Below are 21838 nucleotides of genomic sequence, written 5' to 3' on the forward strand. Positions count from 1 at the left end.
CACCTGGCAACCTAAACCTGGCCCCACTCTTAAAGGGGGGCAGGGGAGGCTTTGCCAGGCACCTGTGTCTGCCCTGCCAGAGGGGCCGGGGTGCTGCCCAGAGCTGTGCCCACCATCAGCCCCGTGCTACGGGGACTGGCCCTGGCCGTGGGGGGAGAGGTGCAGTACTCGCCTGTCCTGAGCCCCCGGCCATGGCAGCATTGCCCCTGCCCTCCTCCCCCACAGCGTCATCTCTGCTGCTTGGGGGGCTGGGCAGAGGACTGTGGAGCCAGCCAGGGACACCCCAGGAAGTAACTGGGCAGCCAGGAGCCAGCGAGCGTCTCTGCCCCGGCCCGGGGCTGCACTCGCCGGCCAGCGGGGGCTGCTGTGCTGCCCTCCCCAGCATGCAGCGGCTGGAGCTCAGTTCCCAGGAGCCACAGCCCCATCCTCGCTCTGAGCCCAGACCTGGCACAAGCCTGCTCCGGGCTGTGTCTGCCTGGGCCCCTCACCATGCCCCGGAGCTTGTCCTGGGGACCCTGGGAGGCTCCCATGGCAGCAGGGGAATGAGGGAGCCTGGTCCTGGCGCCGGGCTGGGTCATGGGAGATGCAGAAAACTCCCAGCAAGGGGCTGCAGCTGCCCCCACCCCCATCTGTGTCTGGCTGGGGCTGGGGCTGGCCCCGGCTGCGTGGGGGTCAGCGCTGGGAGGAGCTGGAGCTGGCCAGATGTGTGTGTTTCGGGGGCAGTTTGTGCTGCATTTGCTTCCAGTCTGGTTCCAGTGATGGGGGCTGGTGTCTCCCCGGCTGGGGCTGCAGGACCATCACCACCCAGCCAGCTGGGAGCAGGGCACTGAGCCGGGGAGGAGCCGTCTGTGCCTCGTGGCTGAGGGGAAGCCGTTCTTCTCGGGCCGAGCCAGCTGCTCTGCGGGGCCTGGTGCAGGAATTCCACAAGGCAGGTTCATCACACCCAGCCAGACGCCCCGTCCATCAGGGCCCCGTTCCCGGCTCGGCTGCCCTTAGCGCCAGGGGGCCGGGCGGACCTGCAGGCTCTATGGACAGGGAGAGATGGGTGGGATTCCTGGGAGGGCGGCATGGGGAGATTGGCTCTGAGGCTGCAGGACATGCAGCCCTGGGGTGAGGTGACACCACTTCCTCCGGTATCAGCTTTGGCCGGGTCGGTTCCCCACAGGCAGGGCCAGACCTCCGGCCCAGGCAGGGAGCAGGAGTCCCAAAGCTGGGTGGCTGCCCAGGGCCTGGTGCACAATCTGAATTCCCAGGGGCTGGGCTAGGGAGAGCTCTGGAGTGAGCAGGGCCGGGGGGCTGGGCTGGGGGGGGGGTCTAGCTGTCAAGCAGGCTGGGGGGTTCATTGCACGCTCACCCTGATGAACAGTGGGACTGGTATTTGCTTTGCAGCCCATGTCCCGTTCGCCCTGCCGGGAGCCACGGTGGCCATCGCGCTGCCGGAGAATGAGAACTCCCAGCTGGCCACGGTGGGGCAGGGTGGGTTATGGCTGCAGCACAGGGTCTGCACCCCCAGCGTTGGAACCATCTCCGGTCGCTCGTCACCGTGCCAGACCCCCAGGGGGTCTCGCTCTTCCCCCAGCGTGGGTCACGTTGCCTCACTGGCCCTCTGGGCCTGCAGCCCCCCCCCCCCCCCATGGGCTCCGGGCAGCGACTCCCACGGACACAGCCCGAGGGAGACTTGTGCAATCTTGAGGAGCAAGGCACCTGGGCCAGTGTCCGCAGGGGTCCGCAGCCAGCGCGGGCACAGCCGGGTTCACTCATTAGCTGGCGCCCGGCCTAGGGGCCCGTCGGGCAGCCCAGGGCAGTGAAGGGTGAAGCAGGGTCCGTCCTGGCCAGCCCAGAGCCCAGCCCGGCTGTGGGGAACCCTCGGGTCCGGCTCTGTTACCCGCACACCCTAGGGCCCCCATCTACCCTTCTGGGGGTCACGGTACGAGCAGTGGGGAGCTGGAGCCGGTTCCCAAGAACCGGTTGCTAAAATCAGACCCCCGTGGAGAACCGGTTGTTAAAGGGCCGGGGGGGGCAAAGAACTCTGGGCCGCGGGCCGGACCGTCCTGTTGCTCCCAGGAGTCCCAGCTGGGGAGGCTGAGGCTCCCCCGGCCCCGCCCCCCCACCCCCCCCGCGGCAGCGGTGCCCGCCGCCCGCACCAGCTGGGCAGCTCAGCTGAGCTCCTGAGTGGTCCTGCTGGTTTGAGCTGTGGGCAAGGGAAGGGGGGGCAAGTGGGGCAATTTGCCCCCGGCCCCATGAGTATATCTCCCCCAACCCTGGCCCCTCCCCCACTCCCCCCCCCCCCTTAAATCAGAACTTTTTATAGGGAACTGGTTATTAAGATTTTGGCAGCTCATCGCTGGGTATGACCCAGTTCATTTAGGCAGCCCCACCCTTTCCCAGCTCCTAGGGCTCAGGGCATCATTTTTCTGCGGGTCTGCAGGGCCTTTTCCCAGTGAAAGAGCCTCACACAGTAATACCCTGATCCTCTCTTTATTAACAGTCACCAAAACAGCCTGACCCGCTGAGCCACCAGTGCTCACCGCTCCCAGGAACGCAGAGGAACTTTTCTTGATGGCCAGTCAGGATCAGGCCAGCTGGGGGACTCCAGCTTCTGCACGGTGTCATTGGCAGGGTGTTGAGGTCTGGCAGCTCTGAGCTTCGGGGCTGGGGCCTGGAGCTGGTTCCCAAGAACTTCCTTTTGGACGTCACCCCAGCTTATATAGTGACACCTGAGTCCTGCTTAGCTGCACCTTAACCAGCCATTTCACTAAATGATTCCTAAGCAATTCTCTAACCCATCCTGACATATTGTCAAACAATCCTTTAGCCAATCCTACCCAGCACCTTCATTGATTTACACCTAGCAAAATCAGTTCTGTAACAGCCACACTCACAAACCAGACCGAGACCAGACGGATAAACCATGGAGGAGTAGGGACCATAAAGTCGCAAATACACATCAAGATTTCACACCCACAACTGCTGCTGAGGGATTTCTTGCCAGACAGATTCAATCAAACCCGGTTTTCTTTAGCCACTGAAGCGGTTTCTCTCTCTGGTGGCGGCGGGTGCTGTTAGGACGGGATTGGGATCCGGATTGGGATCGCTTTCCACAGCGCGGTGTGACACTGGTTTAATGCAGTTTAGGTGGCATGTGGGGCTGTGAGTGATTCATGGTGCTGCTGTCCTAGTGTGGCTGCACAAAAAGGCCTCAGACCTTACAGCTCTGTCTGTCCGGCCATCTGCTCTTTTGTCAGACTCCCAGGTGAGCCCCAACTGCTTCCAGTGGGAGCCCCCACTTAACCCCCACCTCACCCCCCCGTCCTTTGTTCCCAAGCGGGGGAGATGCAGCTCCGTCCCCCAGCGGAGCAGGGGGTAGGTGGGTCCCAATCAATGGTTGCTGGGTGTGAAAGTCCCATTGTCTCCTCAAGAGCTCCATCGATGAGGGGCCTACGGTCCCGGGCAGGTAGGCGCCGTTCCCACCTGTGTCTCAGCCTGCCCCGAGAGCAGACAGACCTTTCCCACCCCCAGGTAACAAGGCAGCATGTAGAGGAAACTGAGGCACACACAGGCATCATGAAAATATTACAAAGAATTCCCACATCCAGCCCCCTACCCCACCCCACCCCAGGGGGGCAGATCTCAGTGCTGGGGGGGAGCGCTGTGTGACCAGCCGCCACCCCCACCCCAGGGGGGCAGATCTCAGCACTGGGGGGAGCCCTGTGTGACCAGCCCCCCCCACCCCAGGGGGGCAGATCTCAGCCCTGGGGGGGAGCCCTGTGTGACCAGCCCCCCCACCCCAGGGGGCAGATCTCAGCCCTGGGGGGGAGCCCTGTGTGACCAGCCTCCTGCCCCACCCCAGGGGGGCAGATCTCAGTGCTGGGGGGGAGCTCTGTGTGACCAGCCCCCCCACCCCACTCCAGGGGGGCAGATCTCAGCCCTGGGGGGGAGCCCTGTGTGACCAGCCCCCCCACCCCAGGGGGCAGATCTCCGCCCTGGGGGGGAGCCCTGTGTGACCAGCCCCCCCACCCCAGGGGGGGAGATCTCAGCCCTGGGGGGGAGCCCTGTGTGACCAGCCTCCTGCCCCACCCCAGGGGGGCAGATCTCAGTGCTGGGGGGGAGCTCTGTGTGACCAGCCCCCCCACCCCACTCCAGGGGGGCAGATCTCAGCCCTGGGGGGGGAGCTCTGTGTGACCACCCCACCCCGCCCCACCCCACCCCACCCCAGGGGGCAGATCTCAGCCCTGGGGGGGGGAGCTCTGTGTGACCAGCCCGCCCCGCCCCGCCCCGCCCCAGGGGGCAGATCTCAGCGCTGGGGGGGAGCCCTGTGTGACCAGCCCCCCCCCAGGGGGCAGATCTCAGCCCTGCGGGAGCCTCTCTCGGCAGCCTGGCCTGCAGGGAGGAGCTGTTCTGTTGCTGCCCAGCTCCCTGCTGTGCTTTGGACTTTGTCCTGCCTTGGCCAGAGCTGCTGGGGGGGGGGTAGCCTGGGGGGGGCAGGGCTGCCTGGGCCCGGCCCTGCCTGGGTTGATGAGCACCAGCTGGGCACCCAGAGCCAGCCAGCCCAGGGCTCCCTCAGTGGCTGCCTGGACCCTTGACAGCTGCCCCCACCCAGGAATCATTAACAAGCCCCTGGATCGCTCTTAACCCAGCGCAGGTGCGGCCTGGCTCCCCTCCCTGCCCCGTGGCGACTGAGAGCTGCTGGGACCCAGGCCTGGCAGGATGGGGAGGGGCTGCCCCCTTCTCCTCCTCGGGCTCCTGCTGCAGCTCCAGGCTCCCTGTGCCGGGCAGGCCGGGGGGGCAGGTGAGTTCACGGCTGCCCCTGGCCAATGCTCTGGGCTCCCCCCCCCCCGCCTAGGAGCAAACAAAGGGGGAAATGCAGCTGTCCCCTGGCCCGGCCTGGCCCCCGGGAGGTGTCTGCAGCTCGGCCTGGGGGGGCCCCAGCACAGGTGCTGTCTGTAGCAAAGGGGGGCTCTGCCCCCACCCCGGACTGGCTCCAGGGCTGCCGGGTGGTGACCTTGCTGGGGTGGTGCCAGGTGGAGGTGGGCACTGCCCTGATGGCAGAACTAGAGGGCTGCTGTGTGCCAGGCTGAGCCACACGGCGGTAAAAGCCCAGCTGCACCCCGGGGAGACGAGGCCCCAGCGGCCGGCACTGCCAGGGACCTGCCAGGGACTCCTGCACCCGGCCAGCTGAGCCCCCCCCCCCACCCCCATCAATCCCTCCAATGGGGGTGACCCTCCGGCTGCCCAACCCCCTTGTATTCCAGGGTCCAGCGCACCCCCCTGGTCAGCAGCATCCAGCCCCACACCTCAGACCTGGGCTAAACGCACTGAGACGCCCGCAGGGACTGGCACCCCCACTGCGGGGGCCACAGCACCAGGTATGGCCCAACTCCACTGCAGGGCCTGCTTTGGCCCTGGCCCCTTGATCACTCGCCCAGCCCCCTGCCCTGCCGGTGCCCCCCAACCCTGACCCGCAGCCCCCTGCCCATCCAGCCCAGCCCTGCCGGTGCCCCCCAACCCTGAGCCGCAGCCCCTGCTAGCCCAGCCCAGCCCTGCCGGTGCCCCCCAACCCTGAGCCGCAGCCCCTGCTAGCCCAGCCCAGCCCTGCCGGTGCCCCCCAACCCTGAGCCGCAGCCCCTGCTAGCCCAGTCCTGCCCTGCCGGTGCCCCCCAACCCTGAGCCGCAGCCCCTGCTAGCCCAGTCCTGCCCTGCCGGTGCCCCCCAACCCTGAGCCGCAGCCCCTGCTAGCCCAGCCCTGCCCCGCCGGTGCCCCTCACTCCTGACCCGCAGCCCCTGCTAGCCCAGTCCTGCCCCGCCGGTGCCCCTCACTCCTGACCCGCAGCCCCTGCTATACCAGTGCTGTGTCGCTCCTCCTGCCCTGGGTACCTGCTGTTCAGGCTCCTCCCAGGTCTGAGTCTCAGCTCAGGTTTGTTCACTCTTGCGGGGGCTGTTCCCCCAGATGAGCCCAGCTGTGGCAGTGGGCAGCCCTGCCCCCCTTGGAGCACCTGCGAGTCCTGGGCTGGGCACTTCTCCTGCCGCTGCGCCCTGGGCTTCTATCTCAGCCGGACCATGGGCTGTGTGCCAGGTAAGGGGGCTGCTCCCCTGGGCCTGGGGGGGGGGGGTGTCCCATGCCCCATGCCCCATCCCCTGCCATTGCTGCATGGGGGTACCTGCCCCATCACACCGAGCAGACCTGCCTGGCCCTGGTGATGCCCAGTGTGGGGGAGGGGCCCAGGGCTGGCGCTGGCTCCCTGTCTCCTTCTCACCCCATAGCCAGGAGGCTCCCACTGGGGCCCTGGTCTCCGTTCTGCCTGTGAGTCCCCCATGTCCCACGCTGACCCCCCTGGGGCCCCTGCTGGCAGAGGGGGGCTCCGGGACAAGGGAGCAGCCCCGTGGGCTGGGCTGGGGCCGTGGGGGGTGGCTGGGCTGAAGGGAGGAGCATATAGTGGGGGGGAGGGGGGGTCCTCTTGTGCCTGGGCTCCGTTCAGGGCAGGGAGGGAGTCTGGCTGGGGTCCCCCGTGGGCAGCCCCTGGCCCTGCCGGCTCTGAGGCCCCTTGTCCCGTCTCCCCCCTGCCTCCTGCGTGTTTGAAGCCAGGACGTTCCCGGGGCGCCTCTCCCTGCGGGCCCCCGGCCCGGCACCCCCGAGCCCGCTGCCACCTGCCGACCTGCGCAGGGTCGTCGCCCAGCTGGAGAGCCTGGTAAGGGGGGGGGGAGAGTCTGACACCCGCTGGTGGGCAGTGGGTGCTGGGAGTGGGGCCCGGGGGGGGCAGTGGGGGTGGGGGGTGGGCTGGGGTGGGAAGGGGAACTCCTTGGGGAACAGCTGGTGCCCCCTCCCCTCGGCCTGACCAAACTGCATCACAACCCCCTGCCCAACCCTGGAGCCCTCACACCCCCCTGCACCCCAACCTCAGAGCCCTCACCCCCTCCTGCACCCCCCACCCCAGAGCCCTCACACCCCCTGCACCCCCACCCCGGAGCCCTCACCCCCTCTCCCAGCCCCACCCGGAGCCCTCACACCCCCTGCACCCCAACCTCAGAGCCCTCACCCCCTCCCGCACCCTGAACCCCCACCCTGGAGCCCTCACCCCCTCCTGAACCCCCCACCCTGGAGCCCTCACACCCTCCTGTACCCCAAACTCATCCCCTACCGCACCCTGAACCCCCCCACCCCGGAGCCCTCACCCCCTCCCGCACCCTGAACCCCCCCACCCTTGATCCCTCACCCCCTGCACCCCAACCTCAGAGCCCTCACCCCCTCACACCCCCTGCACCCCCCACCCCGGAGCCCTCACACCCCCTGCACCCCAACCTCAGAGCCCTCACCGCCTCCTGTACCCCAAACTCATCCCCTGCCCCACCCCGGAGCCCTCACACCCCCTGCACCCTGAACTCCCCCACCCCAGAGCCCTCACCCCCTCCTGCACCCTGAACCCCCCACCCCAGAGCCCTCACACCCCCTGCACCCCAACCTCATCCCCACCCCCAGCCAGAGCCCTCACCCCCTCCTGCATACTGAACCCCCCCACCCTGGAGCCCTCACCCCCTCCTGCATACTGAACCCCCCCACCCTGGAGCCCTCACCCCCTCCTGCATACTGAACTCCCCACCTCCCACCCCGGAGCCCTCACACCCCCTGCACCCCAACCTCAGAGCCCTCACCCCCTCACCCCCTCATGAACCCCCCCACCCTGGAGCCCTCACACCCCCTGCACCCCCACCCCAGAGCCCTCACCCCCTCCTGAACCCCCCACCCCAGAGCCCTCACCCCCTCTCCCCAGCCCCACCCCGGAGCCCTCACACCCCCTGCACCCCAACCTCAGAGCCCTCACCCCCTCCTACATACTGAACTCCCCACCTCCCACCCTGGAGCCCTCACCCCCTACCCCAGCCTGGAGTCCCCTCCTGTGCCCTGAACTGATCCCTGGTCCCACCCCAGACCCCGCACCCCTGAGCCAGGGACTGGGGGGGGGCGTGGCAGCAACAGAGGGAGGGGCGGGGCCTCGGGAAGGGGAAGGGGGTTGGGTTTTGTGCAAGTAGAAAGTTGGCAACCCTCCCCTGGGGGCTCCCCGCCCCCCACCTGGGCATGTGCGGGGGGGGGTTCCAGGGCAGGGCTGGCCCCAGGCATGTGCGGGGGGGTGTTCCAGGGCAGGGCTGGCCCAAAGCCCCCCTCTGCCCGGGGGGGCCATGCTCCGTGCAGCCCCCGGCTCTGGTTTCTCTCCTCAGGGGGCTGGGGGGGCCCCGCACACCAGCCCCTCACCCAGCCCCCTGTGTCTGCCCCCAGTTCCAGCCTATCCTGGGGCAATTGGACGCTTATCTGTCCTCGTCCGTCCTGGACCTGCAGTGAGTGTGGGGCTGGCCCGGGGGGGCTGGCTGCCATGGGGGGGGGGGGCGGGAGGGAGCTGGAGCTTGCGGGGTAACCTGGGAAGGGCTGTTGGGGGGTGGGAGCGGGGCGCTGGCTGGGGGGGGCGGGTTATGGGTAACCTGGGAAGGGCTGTGGGGGGGGGGAGCGGGGCGCTGGCCGGAGGGGGGGGTTACGGGTAACCGGGGAAGGGCGGTCGGGGGGGGGGGGGGGGATGGGGCGCTGGCCGGGGGGGGGGTTATGGGTAACCTGGGAAGGGCTGTCGGGGGGGAGGGGAGGGGAGGACTGGGGTGCTGGCCGGGGGGGGTAACCGGGGAACGGCGGCCGGGGGGGGAGCGGGGCGCTGGCCGGAGGGGGGGTTATGGGTAACCTGGGAAGGGCTGTCGGGGGGGGGGAGATGGGGCGCTGGCCGGGGGGGGGTTACGGGGAACCTGGGAAGGGCTGCCGGGGGGGGGGGGGGGAGATGGGGCGCTGGCGGGGGGGGTTACGGGTAACCTGGGACGGGCTCGGGGGGGGGGGAGATGGGGCGCTGGCCGGGGGGGGTTATGGGTAACCTGGGAAGGGCTGTCGGGGGGGAGGGGAGGAATGGGGTGCTGGCCGGGGGGGTAACCTGGGAAGGGCTGTCGGGGGGGAGGGGAGGAATGGGGTGCTGGCCGGGGGGGGTAACCTGGGAAGGGCGGCCGGGGGGGCGCTGGCTTTGCATGCGGCTGGCCGGGGGGGCCCCGCTCGGCCGGGTGCTGCCTGGCCCGGGCGCTGACCGGAGGCGCGGGCCCCCCCAGGCCGCACAGCCAGGCGGTGACCGTCCTGCACAGCTTCTCGGCGCGCTCGTCCGTCACGGCCCGGCAGGTGGACGGGGCCATCGCGGGGTTCTGGGCGCGGTGCCAGGCCAGCGACCCGGCCTGCAGCTTCCTGCGGGACACCGTCTCCTACCAGAGTGAGCGGGGGGGGGCTCTCCTGGGCGGGGCCCCGGGCAAGGAGGGGGGATGGACCCCTGCCCCCAAAGGAGACGTGCCCGGGGAGCGTGGCCCCCAAATCCCTGCTCCGCTCCCTCCTCTCCCTGCAGCCTGGGGCGGGAGGCACCCAGCTGTGCCCCCCCACGGCCCTAGGGGGTTCAGGCCCGTTGGGGGGCTCTGACTGGGCGGCGGGGGAGGGGTGGCTCTGTCATGGACTCCCAGGCCCCGTCTCTCGGCTCCATACGGTCTTGGGGAGGAACCTCCCTCAGGGTGACAGCCCTTCTCGGGGGGCCGCTCTCCTGGGGGTCAGGCCCTCGGGCTCCACCGCCTCCTGGGACCGCACCTCCCTGAGCCTCCAGCAGCCAGGCTCTGCCAGGGGCCCCCGATCCCCCCGGCCCCCCCAAGGGAGCGATGCCCCCCCGATCTCCCCCCCGATCCCCCCTCCCGAGGGAGCGAGGCCCCCCCGCTCCCCCCTCCCTGAGGGAGCGATGCCCCCCGATCTCCCTGCCCCCTCCCAGAGGGAGCGATGCCCCCCCGATCTCTCAGCGACTCTCAGCCAGCGTGACCCGGGGGTCACTGAGCGTCTGACCCCGGCCCAGGCAGTTCTCGGGGCCTCGGCCGGGCCAGTCTCAGCCCTGGGCAGCTGGGTTTGGCCCCGTCCCCATGGGCTCAGGCTGCTCCTGGTCCCAGCCCAGCCCCTATCCCCTCCCCCACCAGCCCCTCCTCCGCCCTTTGTCTCCTACCCCAGGGCCCCCTCGCCTCGGCCCTTTGTCCCCCTCTGGCCAGAACCGGCTGCTCCTGAGCTGGGGGGGGGGCCTCCCTGTCACCAGTCGCTGGGTCCCCACCAGTCACTGGCTGCTCTTTGCGGTCACACCTGGTCCCCTGCAACAGCAACCCCCCCACCCCCTCCTCACACACGCAGCACACGGGGAAACGGAGGCACGCACAGCTCTCATACAAAGCCTCAAGAAAATTCCCCACTTCATGGCAGAGCGGGGTGGGGGTGGCTGGCACGGAGCTGGGCAGGGTGTCTCTGGAGGGGCTCAGGCTGGGCATGGGTGGGAGGTGGCTCTGGGGGTGGCTGTGGCAGGGCTGGGAGGCCTCTGGGGGGGACTCTGACCAGGCTGTGTTCTCTCCCCCCCCCACGTCCAGGCCTGAGTCTCTGTGAGCTGCAGCCCTGCGACCCCGTCTCCACAGCCTGCGTGTTCCAGGACGGGCTGGCCCAGTGCCCCTGCCGGCCGGGATACCACCCCGGCCCCGCCCCCGGCCCCACCATGGGCCGTGCCTGCACAGGTCGGGCAGGGGGCTCCGTGGGGCCGGCTGGGTGGGGGAGGGGAAGGCTTTTAGCAGGGTGGGAAAGTGGCGCTTCTCCCCCCCCCCCCCGGGGCCCAACCCCCTGCCAAGGGCCGAGTACCAGGGGCTGGGCAGGGAGCAGCTTCCAGAGCTCGGCACCTGGGTCCCTGCCCGGGCCCAGCGGCTCCAGGCTGACCTGCTACAGGAGGCGCAGCGTGAGCCAGGCTGTCCCCAGAGCGGAGCCCCATTGACCCAGGCAGCCACACGCCCAGCCAGTGTCCCCCGTGCCAGGCTGGGGGATGGGGCACGGGCAGGGGTGCTGCCCTGGGCTGCGGTCTCAGTCCCTGTGCCAGGCTGGGGGATGGGGCACGGGCAGGGGTGCTGCCCTGGGGCTGCGGTCTCAGTCCCCATGCCAGGCTGGGGAGATGACAAGCAGTTCTGCAGAAAAGGACCTAGGGGTTACAGTGGACGAGAAGCTGGATATGAGTCAGCAGTGTGCCCTTGTTGCCAAGAAGGCTAATGGCATTTTGGGCTGTATAAGTAGAGGCATTGCCAGCAGATTGAGGGACGTGATCATTCCCCTCTATTCGACATTGGTGAGGCCTCATCTGGAGAACTGTGTCCAGTTTTGGGCCCCACACTACAAGAAGGATGTGGATAAATTGGAAAGAGTCCAGCGGAGGGCAACAAAAATGATTAGGGGGCTGGAGCACATGACTTATGAGGAGAGGCTGAGGGAACTGGGATTGTTTAGCCTGCAGAAGAGAAGAATGAGGGGGGATTTGATAGCTGCTTTCAACTACCTGAAAGGGGGTTCCAAAGAGGATGGATCTAGACTGTTCTCAGTGGTGGCAGATGACAGAACAAGGAGTAATGGTCTCAAGTTGCAGTGGGGGAGGTCTAGGTTGGATATTAGGAAAAACTTTTTCACTAGGAGGGTGGTGAAGCACTGGAATGGGTTCCCCAGGGAGGTGGTGGAATCTCCTTCATTGGAGGTTTTTCAGGCCCGGCTTGACAAAGCCCTGGCTGGGATGATTTAGTTGGGGATTGGTCCTGCTTTGAGCAGGGGGTTGGACTAGATGCCTCCTGAGGTCCCTTCCAACCCTGATATTCTATGATGGGGCACGGGCAGGGGTGCTGCCCTGGCACTGGTCTCGGTCCCCATGCCAGGCAGGGGGGATGGGGCACGGGCAGGGTGCTGCCCTGGCACTGGTCTCGGTCCCCATGCCAGGCAGGGGGGATGGGGCACGGGCAGGGGTGCTGCCCCGGCACTGGTCTCGGTCCCCATGCCAGGCAGGGGGGATGGGGCACGGGCAGGGGTGCTGCCCCGGCACTGGTCTCGGTCCCCATGCCAGGCAGGGGGGATGGGGCACGGGCAGGGGTGCTGCCCTGGCACTGGTCTCGGTCCCCATGCCAGGCAGGGGGGATGGGGCACGGGCAGGGGTGCTGCCCTGGCACTGTGGTCTCGGTCCCCATGCCAGGCAGGGGGGATGGGGCACGGGCAGGGGTGCTGCCCTGGCACTGGTCTCGGTCCCCATGCCAGGCAGGGGGGATGGGGCACGGGCAGGGGTGCTGCCCTGGCACTGTGGTCTCGGTCCCCATGCCAGGCAGGGGGGATGGGGCACGGGCAGGGGTGCTGCCCTGGCACTGTGGTCTCGGTCCCCATGCCAGGCAGGGGGGATGGGGCACGGGCAGGGGTGCTGCCCTGGCACTGTGGTCTCGGTCCCCATGCCAGGCAGGGGGGATGGGGCACGGGCAGGGGTGCTGCCCTGGCACTGTGGTCTCGGTCCCCATGCCAGGCAGGGGGGATGGGGCACGGGCAGGGGTGCTGCCCTGGCACTGGTCTCGGTCCCCATGCCAGGCAGGGGGGATGGGGCACGGGCAGGGGTGCTGCCCTGGCACTGGTCTCGGTCCCCATGCCATGCCAGGCAGGGGGGATGGGGCACGGGCAGGGGTGCTGCCCTGGCACTGGTCTCGGTCCCCATGCCAGGCAGGGGGGATGGGGCACGGGCAGGGGTGCTGCCCTGGCACTGTGGTCTCGGTCCCCATGCCAGGCTGTCCCCAGCTGGGTCTGGAAAGCGGCCAGAGCCTTGCCCAGCCTGCGGGCATCTCACTGTGTCTCTCCCCCTGCAGCCTGTGGCAGCGGGTTCTGGCTGCGGGATGGCGTCTGTGCCAGGTGAGCTCTGGCATCCCACGGGAGGCTGCTCGCGGCCAGGGAAGCGCCCATGCCCTGGGATCAGCCACTGTGCATTGGCTGGTGCCGTGCAGCTGGGGGCATCGGCTCCTGGCTGAGCCCCTCGTCGGGGACCTGGTGCCACCCCGGGGGCCTCAGGTCCCCCATGGCTCTGCCAGCGGCTGCCTGTGTGGCAGGGGCAGGCGGCCTAGTGGCTGGAGCCACATGGCCTTTGCAGACACTCCCTGTATATGTGGGGAGTGGGGGGGTTACCCTTGGGTTTGGGGGGCCCCCTGGCAGGCAGCCTGGTCTATGGGGCTGGGGGGGCAGAGGGCGGGTGAGGCTGGGCAGGGTTTGCTGCCGGGACACGCGCTGAACCCCGGTCTCGGTCTCTGCAGGTGCCCGTTTGGCTTTGGTGGCTTCCAGTGTGAGGAGCGTGAGTGTCCGTGTGGGGCAGGGCCCACGTGGGGCTGGGGCTGCTCAGCCTGGCCAGTCCGCCCCAGCAGAGCCCCAGAGCAGCAGCAGCTGGGGGGTGCAGGGGAGGATGTGGCTCTGATCCCAGCTGGCAGGGCCCTGGGACGGCAGGGGGAGGGGGGCTGTGCTGGGCCCGGGGCAGCGTGTGGTGCTGGGGGGCAGCCCCATGGCGGGCGCCGGCCCTGCTGACGGCTCTCTCCCCACAGCCTTCCTGCTGGCGCTGGTTGGGGTGTCCTGTGCTGGGGGCGTCCTGCTGCTGCTGATGGTGCTGCTGCTCCTGGGGTAAGGCGGCTGCCACGCAAACACCCCCTGGTGCCCCTCCCTCCCCACCCAGGGCGAGGGGAGCCAGGGCTGCGGGTCGGGAGTGGGGGGCGCTGGCAGAGCTGTGGGGAGAGCCTGGGGCTGGGATATGGGCTGCGGGTTGGGAGTGGGGGGCACTGGCAGAGCTGGGGTGGGGGATGGGACGGGGGAGAGCCTGGGGCTGGGATATGGGCTGCGGGTCGGGAGTGGGGGGGCACTGGCAGAGCTGGGGGGGGTGGGGGATGGGACGGGGGAGAGCCTGGGGCTGGGATATGGGCTGCGGGTCGGGAGTGGGGGGGCACTGGCAGAGCTGGGGGGTGGGGGATGGGACGGGGTGAGCCTGGGGCTGGGATATGGGCTGCGGGTCGGGAGTGGGGGGCGCTGGCAGAGCTGCTGGCTCTGGTGTGGAGCAGCCACTAGAGGGCACCAGCCCCCAGGCCAAGGTGCAGCCTGACTCCTGTGCGGGGGTGAGGCTGTTCCCCTCCCCCCTGCCACCTGGCTCAGAGCATGGGGGTGGGGGAGTCGGGGGTGCAGGGTGGGGGTGGGGTGGCGGGGGGCAGTGCATGAGGGAGCAGGGCAATGGGGGACAGGGCATGGGGGGGCAGTGTTCCTGTGGGGTGCAGGGTGGGGGTGGGGGAGTCGGGGGTGCAGGGGGTGGTGGGGGTTTGGGGGCTGCCCTTGGGGGTGGCGGGGGCAGTGCATGAGGGAGCAGGGCAATGGGGGACAGGGCATGGGGGGGCAGTGTTCCTGTGGGGTGCAGGGTGGGGGTGGGGGAGTCGGGGGTGCAGGGTGGGGGTGGGGTGGCGGGGGGCAGTGCATGAGGGAGCAGGGCAATGGGGGACAGGGCATGGGGGGGCAGTGTTCCTGTGGGGTGCAGGGTGGGGGTGGGGGAGTCGGGGGTGGTGGGGGTTTGGGGGCTGCCCTTGGGGGTGGCGGGGGCAGTGCATGAGGGAGCAGGGCAATGGGGGACAGGGCATGGGGGGGGCAGTGTTCCTGGGGGGTGCAGGGTGGGGGTGGGGGTGCAGGGGGTGGTGGGGGTTTGGGGGCTGCCCTTGGGGGTGGCGGGGGCAGTGCATGAGGGAGCAGGGCAATGGGGGACAGGGCATGGGGGGGGCAGTGTTCCTGGGGGGTGCAGGGTGGGGGAGGGGGAGCAGGGGGAGTACCGGGTATGGCGGCTGCCCTGGGGGGGGGCGGGGGGCAGTGCATGAGGGAGCAGGGCAATGGGGGACAGGGCATGGGGGGGCAGTGTTCCTGTGGGGTGCAGGGTGGGGGTGGGGGAGTCGGGGGTGGTGGGGGTTTGGGGGCTGCCCTTGGGGGTGGCGGGGGCAGTGCATGAGGGAGCAGGGCAATGGGGGACAGGGCATGGGGGGCAGTGTTCCTGTGGGGTGCAGGGTGGGGGTGGGGGAGTCGGGGGTGCAGGGGGTGGTGGGGGTTTGGGGGCTGCCCTTGGGGGTGGCGGGGGCAGTGCATGAGGGAGCAGGGCAATGGGGGACAGGGCATGGGGGGGCAGTGTTCCTGTGGGGTGCAGGGTGGGGGTGGGGGAGTCGGGGGTGCAGGGTGGGGGTGGGGTGGCGGGGGGCAGTGCATGAGGGAGCAGGGCAATGGGGGACAGGGCATGGGGGGGCAGTGTTCCTGTGGGGTGCAGGGTGGGGGTGGGGGAGTCGGGGGAGGTGGGGGTTTGGGGGCTGCCCTTGGGGGTGGCGGGGGCAGTGCATGAGGGAGCAGGGCAATGGGGGACAGGGAAGGGGGGGGCACACTTCCGGAGGGGAGCAGGGTGAGGGTGGGGGCGTCGGGGGTGAAGGGGGTGGGGGGGGTGGCGGGGGTGCAGGGGGTGGTGGGGGTTTGGGGGCTGCCCTTGGGGGTGGCGGGGGCAGTGCATGAGGGAGCAGGGCAATGGGGGACAGGGCATGGGGGGGCAGTGTTCCTGTGGGGTGCGGGGTGGGGGTGGGGGAGTCGGGGGTGGTGGGGGTTTGGGGGCTGCCCTTGGGGGTGGCGGGGGGCAGTGCATGAGGGAGCAGGGCAATGGGGGACAGGGCAGGGGGGGGGCAGTGTTCCTGTGGGGTGCAGGGTGGGGGTGGGGGAGTCGGGGGTGCAGGGTGGGGGTGGGGTGGCGGGGGCAGTGCATGAGGGAGCAGGGCAATGGGGACAGGGCATGGGGGGGGCAGTGTTCCTGGGGGGTGCAGGGTGGGGGTGGGGGAGTCGGGGGTGCAGGGTGTGGGTGGGGTGGCGGGGGCAGTGCATGAGGGAGCAGGGCAATGGGGGACAGGGCATGGGGGGGGCAGTGTTCCTGTGGGGTGCAGGGTGGGGGTGGGGGAGTCGGGGGTGGTGGGGGTTTGGGGGCTGCCCTTGGGGGTGGCGGGGGCAGTGCATGAGGGAGCAGGGCACTGGGGGACAGGGCATGGGGGGGGCAGTGTACCTGTGGGGTGCAGGGTGGGGGTGGGGGAGTCGGGGGTGCAGGGGGTGGTGGGGGTTTGGGGGCTGCCCTTGGGGGTGGCGGGGGCAGTGCATGAGGGAGCAGGGCAATGGGGACAGGGCATGGGGGGGGCAGTGTTCCTGGGGGGTGCAGGGACCCAGCCTGCCCCTACCTGGCACTTCGGAGTGGCTGGCGCCGTTGCTCCGGGCGCAGGGCTCGTGCTGACACAGCCGCCGGCCGGGGGCCATGGGCCGGGGCAGATTCTCCTGCCCTCCCCACCTCGCCCTAGGGCTGCTAGGCCGGAAGCCCCCCCCACACACAACTAGTCCTCCCTGTGGGTGCCAGCCCCAGTGCCCCAGGGCTGGGCCCACCCGGGGTGGGGGGTGCAATGGGGGCCCCCTAGATGGCAGGGGGGCAGTGCACACCCTGCTCTGTGCCGGGAGGTGGCAGGGCCGCCCAGAGGATTCAGGGGAGCTGCGGCGCTTGTGCTCACCGGCGGCGCTTCGGGGGGGGGGGCGGCTTTGGTCGCTCCACGTCTTTGGCAGCACTGAAGCCTCCCCCCCCCCCGCCGCAGAAATGCTGCCGAAGACCCGGACCGCCGCTGGGCCAGAGCTCGCGGGGCCCCTGCGGGGCCTGGGGCAAATTGCCCCACTTGCCCCCCGCCGGGTGGCCCGGGGAGGGGGAGGAGGTTCCCGGGGCTCACTGGGGGGCGGCTGGCCTGGTAACTCCCCTCTCCTCTCAGGAGAGCCAAGGCCCTGGCGCAGGGCCCCAGCCTGGCAGAGCCGGTCGTGCCGCCCTTCCAGCCCCAGCAGCGGAGCCTGCCCCGGGTGCGCCCCCCGCGGCCCCTGGAGGAGGTGGAGATCCTGGAGCTCGGCCGCGGGGACAGGCTGAGCCTGGTGAGTGCGGGTGGGGGGAGCCCTGGGGGGCCTGGCACAGCCCTGGCACTGGGGAGCCCCGGGCGAGTCAGCACCAGCCCCCTGGGGCAGGCGTGGGGGGAAGCTCCCCTGCCCTAGAGCCCTGGCTGTCCCTTTGCTGTGCCCCCTCAGATGGCACCTGGGGGCCGTCTCTCCCCCGCGCCCTGGCCTGGCCCTGGGCCCTGGCAGGCAGCTTGGCCCTGGGGCAGCTGCTCTTGGAGGGGCAGGGCCGGGACCAGCTTCCCCCCGTGCTGGGGGGCAGGGTGGGGGCAGAGGCCCGGGCACACAATGCCCAGTGTCTGGGGCAATGGGGCAGGGGCCCACTCAGGGCAGGGCCTGATGCCTCCTTCTGTCGTGGCTGCAGGGTGCTGGGCGGGTGCTGGCCGCCGGGCCCCGCATGAAGACGTTCCGGGGCTCCCAGAGCTCGCCCAGCTCGGCCCCCGGCCAGGGGGTGGCCAGAGCAACCTGGTGTTTGTCAGCGACGAGGAATGGGGCCGGCGGAACTGCTGAGGGGCGGGCGGGGCACCGCCCCATACCTAGCCCCGTGCCCAGCCCAGGAGGAGACGGTGCCATTCGAACACAGATCCTCAGCCCTACCCTGAGCTGGGAGGGGCTGCCACACGGGTGTGCTGATTGGCTGGCACGGTGTGATGTATTGGGGGTGTCACAGCCTGGGGTGGGGGTAGGGCCCATAGCAGCTGCCCCACAAGGCATCCCAGCCCCTTGGCCACGAGGGCTGGAGCTTGGGGGGTTGGGCCCGTGGGCTGCCCCCCCCCCGGTGTGGGGCACTCTGAGGGGGACTGGTGGGGATAGGGCCATGGGCTGGGCCCCTCCACTCTGCTGGGGCGTGGGGGGGGTCCTGAATTTTTTTTTTAATTTTTTAATAAAAGAAGTGGAAGCTGCGCTGTGGAGCTGTGCCCTGCTGGGGGTCCTGCACTGAGTGAGGGGCGGGGCGCTGGCCTGGCCCCCTAACACGGGCTGGGGGCAGGGCCCTGGCTGTCAGGCTGCCTGGCGCCTGTGGTTGGCAGCGGTGGGATCGCTGGGAACCGGGCTGTTCCCCAGCCAGGCACCCCCTGGGACTGGCAGCTGGGGCTGAGCAGAGGCCACTGATTGCTGGTGCCCAGCTCTGGGCCTGGCCGGGCCCTGGGGCTGCCGCGTCCCTGGGTGGTCGTCCCTGAGCTGGGGCCAGGGCTCCTTGTTCCCCGGGGTGAATCCTCCAGGCCTCCCTGGGGTCAGGGCAGCCCCCAGCGACCTGCCCAGTGACCTGGGGAAGTTCGGGGCCCCCTCTCCGCGACAGCGCATCCGCTATCAGGTTGGCGCTTCCCTTCACGTGGACCACGTCCATGTCATAGTCCTGCAGGAGCAGGCTCCACCTCAGGAGCTTGGCGTTGGCTCCTTTCATCTGGTGCAGCCAGGTCAGGGGAGAGTGGTCGGTGTACATGGTGAAGTGGCGCCCAAAGAGATATGGCTCCAGTTTCTTCAGGGCCCACACCATGGCCAGGCATTCCTTCTCGATGGCCGCGTAGCTCTGCTCCCGGTGGTAGCAACTTCTTGCTCAGGTACACGATGGGGTGTCTCTCCCCCTTCTCATCCTCCTGCATCAGCACCGCTCCCAGCCCCGTGTCTGAGGCGTCGGTAAACACCATAAAGGGCTTGTCAAAGTTTGGGTTTGTCAGAACTGGGCCTTTGAGCAGAGCCTCCTTCAGCACCCGGAGAGCCTGCTGGCACTGCTCGGTCCAGACCACCTTGTCTGGCTTCCCCTTCTTGCACAGCTCAGTGATGGGGCGGCTATGGCACTAAAGTGGGGCACGAGCCTTCGATAGTACCCCGCCATCCCGATAAAGGCCTGGACCTGCTTTTTGGTCTGGGGAGCGGGCCAGTCTCTGATCACCTCCACCTTGGCTGGTTCCGGCTTTAGGCAGCCGCTCCCCACCCGATGGCCCAGGTAAGGTACTTCAGCCATCCCCACCTTGCACTTCTCAGCCTTTACGGTTAACCCGCCTCCCGGAGTCGGTCCAGCACTTGTCTAACCTGGGACACGTGGTCCTCCCAGGTCTGGCTGAAGACGCAGATGTCGTCAATATACGCCACAGCAAAACTCTCCATCCCCCTCAGTAGCTGATCCACCAGGCGCTGGAAGGTGGCCGGCGCTCCCTTGAGGCCGAAGGGCAGGGTCAGAAACTCGTAGAGCCCCAGAGGGGTGATAAAGGCCGATTTCAGCCTGGCATCTGCGTCCAGCGGCACTTGCCAGTAGCCCTTTGTAAGATCCATGGTGGTGAGGTACCGAGCGCCTCCCAGCTTGTCTAGGAGCTCGTCAGGCCTGGGCATGGGGTAGGCATCAGATACGGTGATGGCATTGAGCTTTCGATAGTCCACACAGAACCGGATCGACCCGTCCTTCTTGGGGACCAGCACCACCGGCGAGGCCCAAGGGCTGGCGGACGGCTGGATCACCCCTAAAGCCAGCATGTCCCTGACCTCCCTTTCCAGGTCCTGGGCAGTCTTCCCGGTAACCCGAAAAGGGGAGCATCGTATCGGGGTGTGTGCCCCAGTCTCCACCCGGTGGACAGTCAAATTAGTGCGCCCAGGCTGGTTGGAAAACAGCTGTCGGTACAGATGCAGCACCCCTCTGATCTCAGCGTGCTGGGCCGGGGACAGCTGATCTGAGAGGGGAATTGCCCCCAGGGGGAAACCAGCTTTTTTTCCAGGGAATAGATCCACTAAAGGGTCATCTCCCTGCTCCTCCCAATGTCCACACACGGCCAACACCATATTCCCCCTGTCATAGTATGGCTTCATCATATTCACATGGTACACCCGGCGGTGGTGCGCCCGGTTCGACAGCTCCACCACATAGTTTACCTCATTTAGTTGCTTGACAACCTTGAAGGGCCCTTCCCAGGCAGCCTGGAGTTTGTTTTTCCTCACGGGGATGAGAACCATCACTTGATCCCCAGTAGCGAAGGTGCGGGCCCGCGCCGTGCGGTCGTACCAGACCTTCTGCTTCCTCTGGGCTCGGGCCAGATTCTCCCTGGCCAGGCCCATGAGCTCGGTAAGTCTTTCCCGGAAGGTCAGGACATACTCCACCACCGACTCTCCATCGGGAGCGGCCTTCCCCTCCCATTCGTCTCTCAGCAGGTCCAGGGGCCCCCTTACCCGCCTTCCATATAACAGTTCGAAAGGCGAAAACCCAGTAGATTCCTGGGGTACCTCCCTGTATGCAAACAGCAGGTGAGGTAAGTACTTGTCCCAGTCCTGTGGGTGCTGGTGCATAAATGTTTTTAGCATCATCTTTAGCGTCCCGTTGAACCTCTCCACCAGCCCGTTGGTCTGGGGGTGATACGCTGAGGCCCAGTTGTGCTGGACCCCACATTTCTCCCACAAGCACTGGAGCAGGGCCGACATGAAGTTGGACCCCTGGTCCGTTAAGACTTCCTGGGGGAACCCCACTCGGCTGAAAATGGTCAGCAGCGCATCCACCACAGTGTCTGCTTCAGTGGAAGCTAAGGGCACTGCCTCGGGGTAGCGGGTGGCGAAATCTACCATCACCAGAATGTATTTCTTCCCCGACCGGGTCGTCTTGCTGAGAGGTCCCACCATGTCCATGGCCACCTGGAAAGGCTCCTCTATGATGGGCAAGGGTCTCAGAGCTGCTTTCCCCTTGTCCCGGGCCTTCCCCACCCGCTGGCAGGGGTCACAGGATCGGCAGTGCTGCCGGACATGGGTAAAGACCCTGTGACGGAGCGATTCTGGCGGGACCCAACTGAGAGTGCCAAATCAGGACCAATTGCTCAAACAGGGCAGTCACAGCCCTAGGCTGGGGTTTTTCCACCTCTAAGGCCAACCAAACCAGCCAGACAAAAAGGACTTTGGTCTCACCCCACTGGCTAACCACAAGTCACACAAGCAATTTCCTTAGACACTCCAGTCTCCCAGTATCACCACCAGTGCACTCGTCCTGGGGATAAATGGTTATGAAAACCAACACCCCAATAAAAGAAAACGGTTCCCTCGATCCCAAAGGACCAAGCCCCAGACCCAGGTCAATATACACATCAGATCTTACCCACAAATCACGCTGTTGCCAATCCTCTAGAATCTAAAATCTAAAGGTTTATTCATAAAGGGAAAAAGGTAGAGATGAGAGGTAGAATTGGTTAAATGGAATCAATTACATACAGTAATGGCAAAGTTCTTAGTTTAGGCTTGCAGCAGAGATGGAGTAAACTGCAGGTTCAGATTAAGTCTCTGGAGAACATCCCCCACTGGGATGGGTCGTTCAGTCCCTTGTGTAAAGCTTCAGTTTGTAGCAAAATCCCTCCAGAGGTCAGAAGCAGGATTGAAGACCAGATGGAGATGAAGCATCAGCCTTATATAGGCTTTTCCAGGTGTAAGAACCTCTTTGTCCTCACTGTGGAAATTTACAGCAAAATGGAGCCTGGAGTCACATGGGCCAGTCCCTGCATACTTTGCTGAGTCACAAGGCGTGTCTGCCTTCTCTCCATGGGTCCATTGTGTAGCTGACGGTCCTTAATGGGCCATCAAACAGGCTAGGCAGAGCTAACACCAGCTTGTCTGGGAGGCTTCCCCCAGAAGCACAGCACAAACTTGAAATACAGACAGCATAGAGCCAACATTCATAACTTCAACTAAAAATGATACGCAGACATACAGACAGCATAATTATAATCAGCAACCCAGAACCTGGTCTTAGACACCTTATATGACCCCCTTTACTTAGGATTTGGAGCCACTACAGGACCTTGGTTGCAACCCATGTTCTATATGGTCCCCCTTTATATCAATAACGTCACAGACCCCAGGCCAGTAAAAGTTCTGCAGCAGCCTCTGCCTGGTGCGCCGGATTCCCTGGTGCCCGGCGAGGGGCATGTCATGGGCCAGGTACAGGGCCAGTGCAAGGATGTTTCGCGCCCTAGGCAAAACTTCCACCTTGCACCCCCCCTGTGCCCC

At 67.5% G+C, this 21838-nt stretch overlaps 1 protein-coding gene across 1 annotated transcript; it reads left to right on the top strand.

Moving 5' to 3' along the window:
* The first annotated feature begins 4294 nt into the window (after positions 1 to 4294).
* On the top strand, positions 4295 to 18495 carry LOC123363317 (mucin-13-like). Its single transcript, XM_045004177.1, has 13 exons — positions 4295 to 4789; positions 5253 to 5366; positions 5948 to 6073; positions 6580 to 6686; positions 8270 to 8328; positions 9127 to 9281; positions 10453 to 10593; positions 12727 to 12769; positions 13165 to 13202; positions 13447 to 13522; positions 16696 to 16849; positions 17232 to 17519; positions 18472 to 18495. The coding sequence occupies exons 1-13, from the start codon at positions 4708 to 4710 to the stop codon at positions 18493 to 18495; spliced, it is 1407 nt and encodes a 468-aa protein (XP_044860112.1). The 5' UTR covers positions 4295 to 4707.
* Positions 18496 to 21838: the final 3343 nt, after the last annotated feature.

Source organism: Mauremys mutica, chromosome 2, assembly GCF_020497125.1.
Source record: "Mauremys mutica isolate MM-2020 ecotype Southern chromosome 2, ASM2049712v1, whole genome shotgun sequence".
Classification (NCBI taxonomy): Eukaryota; Metazoa; Chordata; order Testudines; family Geoemydidae; genus Mauremys; species Mauremys mutica.

Excerpts from the sequence above, each read along its gene's own strand:
- LOC123363317 (XM_045004177.1), top strand. The coding sequence starts at position 4,708 with ATGGGGAGGGGCTGCCCCCTTCTCCTCCTCGGGCTCCTGCTGCAGCTC. Across the intron at positions 12,770-13,164 it reads CGGGATGGCGTCTGTGCCAG|GTGCCCGTTTGGCTTTGGTG; the intron begins GTGAGCTCTGGC and ends CGGTCTCTGCAG. Across the intron at positions 13,203-13,446 it reads TGGCTTCCAGTGTGAGGAGC|CCTTCCTGCTGGCGCTGGTT; the intron begins GTGAGTGTCCGT and ends CTCTCCCCACAG.